Here is a 12,400-nt window from a genome sequence, read left to right as displayed (position 1 = left end):
GAATTAGGTGTCTACCTCTAACAGAACGGTGAATTAGCCCACCCATGGGGGAAAAAAGACGAGTGCTGGTTACTTGCCAATATTTGTTGTGCTACGTACCACGCCAAAAGAAAGCACGGAAAAGTTCCAGATACGTATTTGACTCCTCGGCTAAGCGGGATGAATGTCTGCTGAACAACGTCCTTCTAACAGGCCTGCTTTGACGCACAACCTTGTCGGCGTGCTTTTGAAACTTTACGGATGCAGGAAGAGATTGCAGTGGAGGATGACATAGACAGATGTTCTTCGCACTTCGAAGTAGACTCAGAACACCGGAAATACTTACATGGAAAACAGCTTTTGACGAGTAGAATGGTTCCGGGACCGTCCGGAAAATCAGGTATTCTAGATATTGAAGAATGGGTTGGCGGACATGCGGGCTCAATTAGCCCGCACATGAAGGCTCCCGGAGGACAAAGCAGCGGTGATCCTCCAGCACTGGGGGGGGGGATGGTCCTGTCTGGTATGTGAGGAGGCGAGTGGTAAGTGGGGTAAGTGAAGATCCTGAGAAGTAGCCTAGCATCCTAGAGCAGATAAATAGATAGCAATAGAACACATTGAAAAAAAGATTACTTACCCATCCACTCAGTCACAAGTACAGCTGTACTAGCCGTGGCCATAGATTTCTGGCAGAACAATACAGAAATGTTGGTGGAATACTGCGGATAAGCTGTACAAGGTTTCTTACCATGAAAAACGATTTCTTTCAGATGCTGCAGCTTCGAAGTTTCCAATCAGTCAGTTGGTCACTCCAACAAAACACACCAAAGCGCAAGCAAAGAACTAATGCCGTCTGCCTGTCAAGAACAGTAGCAGATGAACGGATGACTGATGTGACCATTTCATTTCGCTCGTCGGACGGTTCGTCGCAGTCAGTGTTTGAAAGGATATTCAGTAAACTGCTTGTTCACTAATGATACAGTGTTCTGGGATGGACAACCATGGCCGAGACTTCCTGCAAAGGTTTGCAAGTACCTTTGTCTAAAGTTACCCCTGTCAGTGGAAACACTGTTGTAAATGAGGTCACTTAGTCACACGTTGCGGGATATTTGGTGATGGGTATGTTTCCACATCCCAGATGCACTGAGAATAACACAAAAGCATACAACTAACAATACAAGATGCAAAAAGTAACTGCCACGTACATGTGGAGGGCGCCCATGTCGATGTGCACTGTGGGGCCCATCAGTAAAAAAAGCTTTCGTAAGATTGGGCCGTATGGTCAGTGTTCTACTCAGTTAGATGAACATGTTGCAAGGTTCTGGGCAACAACACACGATAGTTGAAGAAAACAAGGATACTGGGCATTAGAAGTCTTGACGACCGCAGTGATGAGACCTAGAATTTCGTGATCTCGGCTAACCACGAAATTGATAAAAAATCTATTCGAGGACAAGACTCTACAAAACCGCACGCAATTAGCTGATCAGGTCCCATACAGCTAATGTGCATCAGCAGATATCTGCACAAAAGCATCAATGTATATCCTGGCGTGCAGGTCCAGCACTACGGCGAGTCACAATTCGAAGAAGAACTCAAGCTAGTCAAGAGGAAAGTTGTTTCCGGGAGACTGTGTTTGAACGAAGCAAGTTAGAAGGCCGTGAACAGTGAAATGCAGTGAAAGGCGCCGCGGAAATAATGTCGCTTGGGCCGCGCAATGACAGTAGCTGCCGTGGCACGATGCGAAGTACGGCATCCCTAATCGGCTGGGTAATGCCCGCACGACGAGTGAGGGACGTATGCGTGTTAACCGGCCCAAACCCCAGCCTCAGCAACCTGGGTAGGGCAGGTTTCCAGCTGGGCCGATCTGCGCCGTCGTGTACGCACGCGGGGCAGCGAAGCGGCGGGATGAATGTGTTTTTAATTGCCGGGACTGTGTGAGTCGAATGGCCCCAAAATACACGGAAACTTTATCCTAATTCCTCTACATGTTGCCAAAGTTTTGAAAGTTTGCAAGTATCCTTGTCTAGTTACCACCTTGTTCGGGATACACTGTGTAGTGAGGGTCCACTACTGCACAGTGGGGGCCTATTTGGTGATGGGTATGTTTCCCAACATCCCAGATGCCAGCTGGAAAATCCACACAAAGCAACAAAACAACAGGATGCAGAAATAACTGCAGCGTACTGTGGGCGTGTAGAATTGGCCTGTGGGGCCATCAGATAAAAAAAGGCTTATTTCGTACGATTGGCCGGTATGTAGTCAGTGGTTCTACTCAAGTAGATGAACATGTTGCAAAGGTTCTGGAACAACACACGACTGTTGAAGACAAGGGATCTGGGCATTTGAAGTCTTGACGACGCAGTGATGGAGGACCTAAATTTCGTGATCTCGGCTCAACACGAATTGATAAAACAAGTTATCGAGGAAGAACTCTACAAAACCGCACGCAATAGTGACTCAGGTCCCATACAGCTAATGTGCATCAGCAGATATCTGCACAAAGCATTAATCTGTATATCCTGGCGTGCAGGCTGCCAGCACGGACGGCAGTCAAATTCGAAGGAAGACTCAAGGCTGTCAAGAGGAAAGTTGTTTCCGGGAGACTGTGTTTGAACGAAGCAAGTAGAGCCGTGCAACAGTGAAATGCAAGTGAAAGGCGCCGCGGAAATAATTCGCTTGGGCCGCGCAATGACCAGTAGCTGCCGTGGACGATCGAAGTACGCATCCCCTAATCGCTGGGTAATCCCCACGACGAGTGAGGGACGTATCGGTTACCGGCCAACCCCAGCCTCACAACCTGGTAGGGCAGGTTTCCAGCTGCCGATCTCGCGCCGTCGTGTACCACAGCGGGCAGCGACGCGGGATGATGTGTTTTAATTGCGGGACTGTGTGAGTCGAAATGGCCACCCAAAATACACGGAAAACTTTATCCTAAATTCCTCTATCTACCCATCCATCCTCACACACAGTCAACCTCATTGCCTATTGTATTCATGTTATACCCAAAGTGCATATGATGATATTTCCAGGCTAATAATGCGAACCAAATTTTCGAACAATTCAATTCCGACATACGATTGTTTCACAAGCCTACAGAACTGCACGTGTTATTGTTGATTGAGTATTCATGGACGTAAACTCACGCGAATAGGTGCGCTCGGCACACGCGTAGAGACAAGAACGAGTTTCAATCGAAATTATATGAATGTTTAACCACGGTCACATATTCTCGTCTATATAACGTACTATGTGTTCAATATTATAAAGCAGTATATACGTTGTAATGTAAACGATCCATATAATTTAGTCTACATATTATATGCATGAAAAGAGCTGATAGTTTAGGACTTGTATCTCGTGTATAGATAGTTATAGTTGACATGCTGAGTGCAGATGGCACTACACCGATAATAACGTCTCATGATTAGCCGAGGAACTTTAGTTCCATGAGTCGTGCAGAAAGCGTTGAGAACTGCCAAAAAATTTTGGGGAAGGAGTTCAAGAACATAAATTAGGACCAACCTGTATGGAATGGCCAGCAGCCTTAACAAAATCAACATGAGGAAATACGAACTTATGCAGACGGTTCCCCCACACCAAATGAATAAGGAATTAATTCAAAAACGTCTTACGGACATATTTTTGGACAGGTTGAACAGTGTAGCTATGCAGAAGCTATTATTGTCACATTACGTATGCAAATTACAGGACGCGATCAAATTAGCTGTGAAAGCATCAGTTTTGGACCGAGGACTTTCTATACGCATGGGTCGTACTACTACAGACACCAATTTCAGACCAGATGCCTTCTCGCCATCATCATAAAAACACATGGAAAAAAGAGATTTTCCTTCCCACTCAGGTCGAAGTACAGTGTACTAGCTGGCACGTATTCTGGAGACACAATACAGAAATTTGGTGGCATATTGCCGATAAGTGTACAAGGTTTTCAACATGAGGAAACCATTTCTCTCGGATCTGCCGCCCGAAAATTTTCCAATCAGTCAGTTGGTCAACGCAACAAAACACCAAAGCGCAAGCGAAGAACTAAATGCACTGTGTCAAGAGCATACCAGATGCACTGATGACTGATGGCGCGCTATCCCCGCTTGTCCTGTCTCGCTCTCTTTTTCCCTCTTCCTCTCTCTTGCGCTTGCTCTCTCTCTCTCTCTCGCTCTCTCTTTCTCTCTCTTACGCTCTCTCTCTCTCCGTCTATGAGTTTGCGTGTGTGCGTGTGTGGGTGTACGTGTAGTGTGTGCGTGTGCGCGCGCGTTTGTGTATCCTTCTTTCTGTCAATCGCATTTTTTTTCTCTCGTTTGTTCTCTCTCTCTCTCTCGCGCCATCGTCTACGTACGAGAAATTTTGTAAATACCTACTAATTCCTACAATGATTTCATAAATAACAGAAATCGCGCAATCGCGTTTTATTCAAGTAGATGTAACTAGACCTTCCTGTAAATAAGATGAGCGTATCACGTATTTCGTACTACTTCACGAGTACCTACAATACGATACATGCTGCAGATATAATTCGCCGATACACCCGCAATTCTCACGAGTCCCACAGCGACTCGCGGGAAACGAAATCTGAACGGTTCAAGCATGTTGGTCGTATAAATGCGCGATGGCAGCCTAGCTGAGTGACATCAGTGCTCTGTTATTGCAGAGGACCTGTCTCCGCAAGTGAATCGCAAACTGTGCCAGTATCCGGATACGTCGAATGATGACGGCTGCTCGTTCCGGTTCACGTACGAATTCGACGACGTGTCCAATATCATCCTTAGGTTCGTGACCTGACGATGATGATCGCTGACAAATATAACCGTACAGTACCGGTGTCATTATTCACACTGGTATTACGTATATACCGTATACGGTATACTCGTTATATATTATGATTACCCTACATTGAAGCGTTGATTACCATCAGTCTAGGACGACCCTCTCTTGTATATGTAGAGCTCTTGGTATATTATGTATAGGATTATCTCATAACTATACGTGTACGGAGTTATCTTATACACTTTTGCAAGGAGGATGATTTGCAAGTGGCATTATCTTATATAGAGAGATGTTCAGAGTGCGGGATTATCTCTTCTATGTGGATATTTCTGATATTCGTTGGTGTACTGCCTGTGGGATTATCCGATATAGGTGGATAAATTTGGTAATAAACGCGTGAGATTATATCTCATGTAGGTGGAGACGTATTGTTTTGTTAATCAATACAGGGCGCAGACGACGCAGGTATGTCCGCAGCCGGTGAACCTGGCCGCCGTGACTGGTGGCGTCATAGGTGGAATCATACTCGCTGGCCTTCTGCTGCTGCTTATATGGAAGCTACTGACAACGGTACACGACAGACGAGAGTACGCCAAGTTTGAGAACGAGAGGCAGCTAGCCAAATTGAGAAGGGTGCGTACGGTCATACTCACTCGTTTCGTGTTGTTTACGTATGAAGCATAGAGCATGTCTCTGTTTTTTTATGTAACTGGAAGGAAGATTTGCCGATGGGTTTTGCGTCGCACTTTGGGCAAAGACAATTTGGTTGTGATTCTTGAGCATGTAATTTTAATTATGTTCAAAACGCTTTATTTATTGATTCTCGATTGATATATAATGTCCGATATGCCATTTATTTACCTTCGAGTCTAGTCTGACATCCACAAATAATTGATGTTTTTCCTAGTTATTAGCTAATGATATATTATGTTTATGTTATTTGTGAGTAGATGGCTTCACCTACCGGAAATTTTATGCGGCGTATAATCCCACATCTACGATTTATTATCATGAATGCTAAACAAAGATGCAATCTAATTTGTGAAATGTATCTGTTAAATACGGCAATTCCAATAACACATTCTTAGTCATCATAAATAGACGGTACTACGATAGTACTGCAGGAATTCTGTGAAATTGTCACAAAAAATTTCGACGCTACATAATTAAAATTTCGACCTCCAAACATTAAAGTAATACACAATCTTAGCAGCCAGAATTGCTCTTTAGATTTCGGAAGAGCCTTTGTATCTGGTTAGAGAATCTCAGTATTTGCAAAAACATTTCAGGAGGAGAATCCTCTCTATCACGCAGCTACGACGACGGTGCAAAACCCAGCGTTTGGGAGCTCGAACATCCAGTGAAATGTAAAAACAGTCTCGCCAACTTGGTTGAGAGATGCAATAGAATTTTGTCACACTAGTTTAATAGTCGAATGTTATTATCGGGTTTACTTCAACCGAAAATACAAAATAATGTTCGGTAAATGCATGTATATTGCCAGTTATGGGTAAACATACCACGATTTCCTTATATATGGCGACATACATAACTTCATAAATCTGTTATTAAACGAGTAAATAAATCATAATTATTATTGATATAATAGTGCTGTTATCACTATGATGCTAGTGTCCGTTTCTTGTACAAAATTAGGGCAGGCATTTCACAATAATGAAACACGCGGGCACACGCAAGCACGTACACCCGCACGACGCGCACATGCGCGCAGGTTTAGACGTTTATATGTTTAGTAAGTAACTTGTCTCATTCGATTTCGAATATTCCAATTTCCGATTAGAAAAATCTTTTATTTGTATTTTTTGTTATTTCTCGACAACCCGCATGTTAAATAGTTTATGGTCTGACATCCGCCTGTTCCAAACCGAAAGACGACACGTCATATCACTGGCAGCTTGCTACCACACGGTAATCATTTTTCAAAACAAACGAGGTGTAAGGTGAATCTAACGTCAAATGAAGACTAGGCTGACCGATGCTTACAAACTTGTTCACTGCTTCACTGTCTAGGTAATTACAGAGTCCACGTTTTCGTATCAGATACATTTGAATTTTTGAATAAAAAATTTATGTTATAGAACATACTAAATTTTTTAATTTATAATATATGTGTAGAAGTTTGAAAAGCTATGGCTTAATTCATATCTAGTGACGAGAATTTTAGATTGCTGCCGCGAGTGCAATTCGTTTAGGATAATACACGCTTAGGAAACTAGGTTTACTGTGGAAAACAATTGCAATTGAACGAGTGATGGAGAAGTTATTGCATTTTCAACATGTACCCCTTTGTTTATACGTTGTCAAACAGAAAAATATAACAATTTGCATTTTCGTGATAATTTTTTTTATTTCATATCAAGAACTTCAGTACCAAAATACTCACAATTATCTGCTTCCAAACAAAATTAAAACTGCGCATCTTGGACTTTTAGTGCAGAGTTACTGTATAGGTTCGGGTACACCCAATTCCTCAACTGTCACCCATTTATAAAAACAGTTTGGCACGTATAATTGCGAACGCCCTTAGGCAAGCACCGGTAACAAATATAACAGGTACTATCTAAGTAATAATAAACGTTTACTCTCTAAGAAATGTTTATGTGTACTATCTAAGAAATATGAATGTGCACTAATGAAGAAATGTGAACGTGTAGGGCCTACTTCTGAAAATGTGTGTACCATTTATACCAACTACGCGCGGTTAATTTACAAAATTATACGTCAATCGTGTACGAAATGTGCGCGTGTACTACGTACGAAGTGCGTGCATGCACTACGTACAGAGGGCGCGCGTGTACTGCGTACGAAGTGCGTGCATGCACTGCGTACAGAGGGCGCGCGTGTACTGCGTACGAAGTGCGTGCATGCACTGCGTACAGAGGGCGCGCGTGTACTACGTACGGAAGTGCGTGCATGCACTGCGTACAGACGTGCGCAGCGTGTACTACGTACAAAGGGCGCGCGTGTAGCTAGCGTACGGAGTGCGTGCATCGCACTGCGTACAGATGTGGCGCGGCGCGTGTACTACGTACAGGAGTGCGTCGCGTGTACTGCGTTACGAAGTGCGTGCATGCCACTGCGTACAGAGGGCGCGCGCAGTGTACTACGTTACAGAGTGCGCGCGTGTACTACGTAGCGGAGTGCGTGCATGCACTGGGCGCGTAGCAGAGCGCGCGTGTACTACCCATACGGAGTGCGTGCATGCACACTGCGTACAGGTAGACGAGCGGTGTACTACGATACGGGGGGGAGTGCGTGCATGCACTGCGTACAGAAGCGCGCGTGTTGACATCTACGTACGGAGTGCGTGCATGCACTGCGTACAGAAGGCGCGCGTGTACTACGTACGGAAGTGCGTGCATCGCACTGCGTACGAAGCGCGCGCGTGTACTACCGTACGGAGTGTCCGCGGCGTCTAGGTACGAAGTGTGTCGATGGCTCTCATAATAATCGCGGGCAGGGTCGCTTGCAAGTGTTTCCCTCGTGAGACCAAGCTCCATTCGAAGGTGATACTTGAGTGACCGGTAGTGACGGCGACGTTTAAACGTAGTCATGTAGACGTTATCACGTACTTTCTTGGCAACATGCAACTGCTAGCCTGTTCAGAAACAAAGAGAAACCGTAAATGAGTCTGAATGCGGCAGGCGCAATTTCGTGAGCTGGTGCACGGATGTTTGGCACGGTAGTATGGCAGGCGTACAACAGCCGCATTTCTTACATTTAGTGTAAAAACAATCATTTTTATAAACGTCTCGTGATTTTCTGTCTAGCATTATGTGTGATTCCATTCTCAAATTAACGTTAGCGAGAAAACACCCATTCGGTACGATGATTGTTTTGGGTTGGAATTATATCTTCATTTCTTAGGTCTGATGGTATTCGGCTAGCTTTAACATTCTTAATGTAAAAATTGAGCAAAAATGGAAATATATTACTGAGAAGCGAAAAAGTCCAAGATAGCCTATAACTATAAACTGAGCATTCTATAGGTAACCCTGAAAGACACTCTTAGCTATGTTACATGTAATGGGCCATTATTCTCTAGCCATGCAATCTCTCACAATGAATTGACTCAATAACAGGATACGAAATTTCAAAAAAGGCCTATTTGATATATACGTTAATGCTATGAAATAACGTTCGCGCCGTGTGTGTGTCGTGTGCACCTCGCGCGCGCGTGCGATGTGGTGTTGTGTTGTGTGTGTGTGTGTGTGGTGCGTGTGTTGTGTGTATGTGGCTGTGGCGTGTGCGTGCGCGCTGCGCGTGCGTCGCCGTGACGTGTGTGTGCGTGTGTATATATAGCGGTCTTATATATATGATAATATATAATATATATATATAACGTGCGCGTGCGTGTGTTTTGTTATATATTATATATTATGATTATATATATATATTAGATGTGTGTGTGTGTGTGTGTGTGTGTGTGTGTGTGTGTGTGTGTGTGTGTTAGTGTGTGTGTGTGTGTGTGTGTGGTGTGTGTGTGGTGTGTGTTGTGTGTGTGGGTGTGTGTGTGTGCGTTCGTGCGTGGGTTGTGTATGTGCATGCAAGCCTACATGTATGTACGTGCAAGTATAGCAAGTATCTATAATTCTTACCGATGAGAAAACCATGGACAGTTGTCCTGTTGGTATGCTCAGTATCCACTTGTTATTTTCATACAGATCTGTGTAAGCGGCCTTCGCGCTACTGTATGCTGAACAAACTGTTAATCAAACATAACAACGATATATAAATACACATATATATGTACATATAGAAGACTACATCTAATAATTTACTGATCTATTACTTCTTATATATATTAACAGAAAATAAATAACTTGATTGCAGTGAAACCACTACCAATTTTGCCGTTCTATACTTCCAAGCAAAACGATTGCAAGACAGCGAAAAATGGCAAAGAATGGTCGGACGCACATCATTTGCCACGCGTAGCCTACGAATATACGAAGATTCGTTTACCTAAACACAGGAAAAATTACCTGATTCAATATCAATCTGCGTGTATGGAGAAACACATGGGCATTCATTGGCGTAATATAGGCAAGATGTCTTTCTTTCTTCATTGTCGGCTACACTATCGCAGGTTGGACTTGGAAGGTTCTGTGCAGTTGCTTGTCTGCGACGACGACGTTTCCCAAAGAGTCCTGTCAACAGTGAACACAATATGAATGGCAAATAGATTATGCTGCCGTATATGTGCGTACGGCAGTGATGAGGATTGCAGTGAGCAGAGGCGTGAAAAATTTACACTATAGACACTTAGTTGAAATATTCAGGAGTTATTGAACTTTTTTCTATCATTCCATATACTTCCTATAGAAGGTGTAACCCAGCTTTAATTACATGCGCTTCGTTTAGTAGTTAGCAGTATAATGAATGCACGTCGTGTCTGCTAAAGGCTTCTCGGTTTTTGCTTGATTTGCTTGATCGTATGACGTTGTTAGTGGAATTTTTCATCATATCTTGTAAGCCGCTCTTGTGCATATTTGCTCCGCAGAAACGTGATAGTAGTTTGTAACATCAGCATGCAAGATTATACCTCCAAAGAAATCCCCGACGTTACTGGCCACATCTCCAAGCCCGCGTCCTATGTCTTCGCCGAAGTCAGCGATGCCACCGCCAATGTCTCCAAGCGTATCCCCAATATTAAAGTCAAGGACGTCGCCGAGGTTGTCTCCAATGTCACCGAAGGCGTCTCCAATGCCGCCAATAGCACCAGTGAACGAATCGCCAATGTCCGAAAATATATCTAGGTCGCCCAAATCTAACCGAAATAAACAGAATTCATTGATGTGGACAGAAATTGAAAAAAACGGATTATAGTGCCGTACGTATGTAACACCCGTGTACTAGGTTTAGTTATGCTGTCTTAGCACACGTTTGTCATTTTACGTCACCAAAACACCGTTGTTATGGTATTTAACTATAATAGGCGTACCATCGTTATTATTGGTGTGAAGCTCTTCCTTACCAGTACAGCGCTCAAAATGAGCTCTGTTAACAAAATACGCAATTACGCTGATAACGATTAAAACTATATTATTTGTTTCATATTTTCCCTCTGCAGAATAGATTATCAAACGATGACAATCACGCGCGCTTGTGTGCATGTGTATGTGTGTATACGTGGGTGCGCGTGTGCGTGCGCGCGTGTGAGAGTGAGCGTGTAAGCGCGTGTATGCGCTCGCGTGAGTGCTCCTGGGCGTGTGTTTGTACCTGAAAAGACATCCCCGAAAGTATCGCCTAAATCATCGACGACATCGCCAACACTGTCTCCAATGCCACCAAATACATCGCCAATGTTGTCTCCAATGTCACCAAAGACGTCGCCAATGTCACCAATAGCATCAGTGAAAGTATCGCCAATGCTGTCTCCAATATCACCAAATACATCGCCAATGTTGTCTCCAAGGTCACCCAGGGTGTCACCAACGCCACCAATAACGTCAGTGAAAGCATCGCCAATGTCTTCGAAGATATCCAAGTCGCCCAAATCTAAAATTATGAGCACAGCCCCTGTTAGGCAGTTATGACATCAGTTTGACCTTATCATCACGAAGCGTGCAAATTTGAACAACGTGCTTCTCCAACGTTTATTTTCTAGTGCTGGTTGTGCTACTGATAATTCACTATTTGTCGCCAAAATTATGATGCAGATCAAAATATGTTTTACAGTAAAACATCAATGTCCAGATAGATTCGGCTGACGCCATTTTTCACAGCAAGCTATGATTTGTTAAGGGTGCCATAGAACACGTAAATAAGACAGCAGAAGAAGACAGAATAGGATTCTTTATCTGATAGAGGCCATAGATAGAAGAGCATAGATAATCACTGGAAAGAAAAACCGAAGACTTTTGGAACCTATATTATCGGATTGAAAACGAACAATATTGACTGCCCATCAACAAAATCCAACCAGCCACATATCAAACTAGGTAAGACTAGAGTCCAAGACGCTGTGCAAGCTCTACTAGTTTAAACTAAAGCAATTAAACTTCAAAACATCATAAGATACTATTGTAACCTCAGATGGATACATTTAGGAATGAAGAAATAATCACAGTGCCCATGGTTAAAACGGTTGCGCAACGGACGAAGATGTGTAGAGAACAGAAAATAGCCAAGGCTCAAAAGACGAGCGGGACCCAACAACGCCGCAGGCTAGTAAGGACTATTTAGAAGGCACGTCCTCCAGTGAAGTATTATCTATTAATTTGGTGCCTGATTTCATAATGCGCTGCATAAATTTATATTTGCGCGCTATCTTACGATGAACGATTGCTGATATTTTTGTTACATGCTTCTTAATTGCGTGTGGCTATCGGCCGTCCGTCGCGTGGTGGGCCGTGGTGCGTGCAGTGCGTGCCGCATTACCTCGCCCCTGCGTGGTGATGCGCGTGGAATGCGTAGTTGTTGTGCGTCATGTGCGTATGTGCGTATCCTGCCCCCGGCCGCCCCGCCGCGATCGGCGCCCGCCGGCCCCCGTCCGCCCGGGCGGGGCCGCGTGTGGTATGTGCGGATGTGCGTATGTGCGTATGTGTGTTTGTGCCGTGGGTGTGTGTGTTGTGTTGTGTGTGTGATGTGGTGTGTGTGTGTGTGATCCTCC

General features: G+C 44.1%; 1 protein-coding gene across 3 annotated transcripts in view; it reads left to right on the top strand.

Annotated features, from left to right (window-relative positions):
- LOC106821661 (integrin beta pat-3-like) overlaps positions 1-6,869 on the top strand; it is a 21,415-nt gene extending 14,546 nt beyond the window's left edge. For 2 of the 3 annotated variants that reach the window (XR_001395760.1, XR_001395761.1), the window contains exons 2-4: positions 4,649-4,766; positions 5,214-5,397; positions 6,054-6,869. Coding sequence is in view for 1 of the 3 variants with exons in the window: in XM_014826552.1 (XP_014682038.1) it covers positions 3,937-3,985; positions 4,649-4,766; positions 5,214-5,397; positions 6,054-6,128 (426 nt within the window). In the remaining 2 variants the exon portion in view is untranslated. Of the gene's footprint in view, positions 1-3,774; positions 3,986-4,648; positions 4,767-5,213; positions 5,398-6,053 lie in introns of those variants that run through there. The other variant, XM_014826552.1, reaches the window with a different exon arrangement.
- Positions 6,870-12,400: the final 5,531 nt, after the last annotated feature.

This window comes from Priapulus caudatus, unplaced genomic scaffold (genome assembly GCF_000485595.1).
Source record: "Priapulus caudatus unplaced genomic scaffold, Priapulus_caudatus-5.0.1 Scaffold81, whole genome shotgun sequence".
Classification (NCBI taxonomy): domain Eukaryota; kingdom Metazoa; phylum Priapulida; class Priapulimorpha; order Priapulimorphida; family Priapulidae; genus Priapulus; species Priapulus caudatus.
This window is presented reverse-complemented; position numbering and strand designations above follow the sequence as displayed.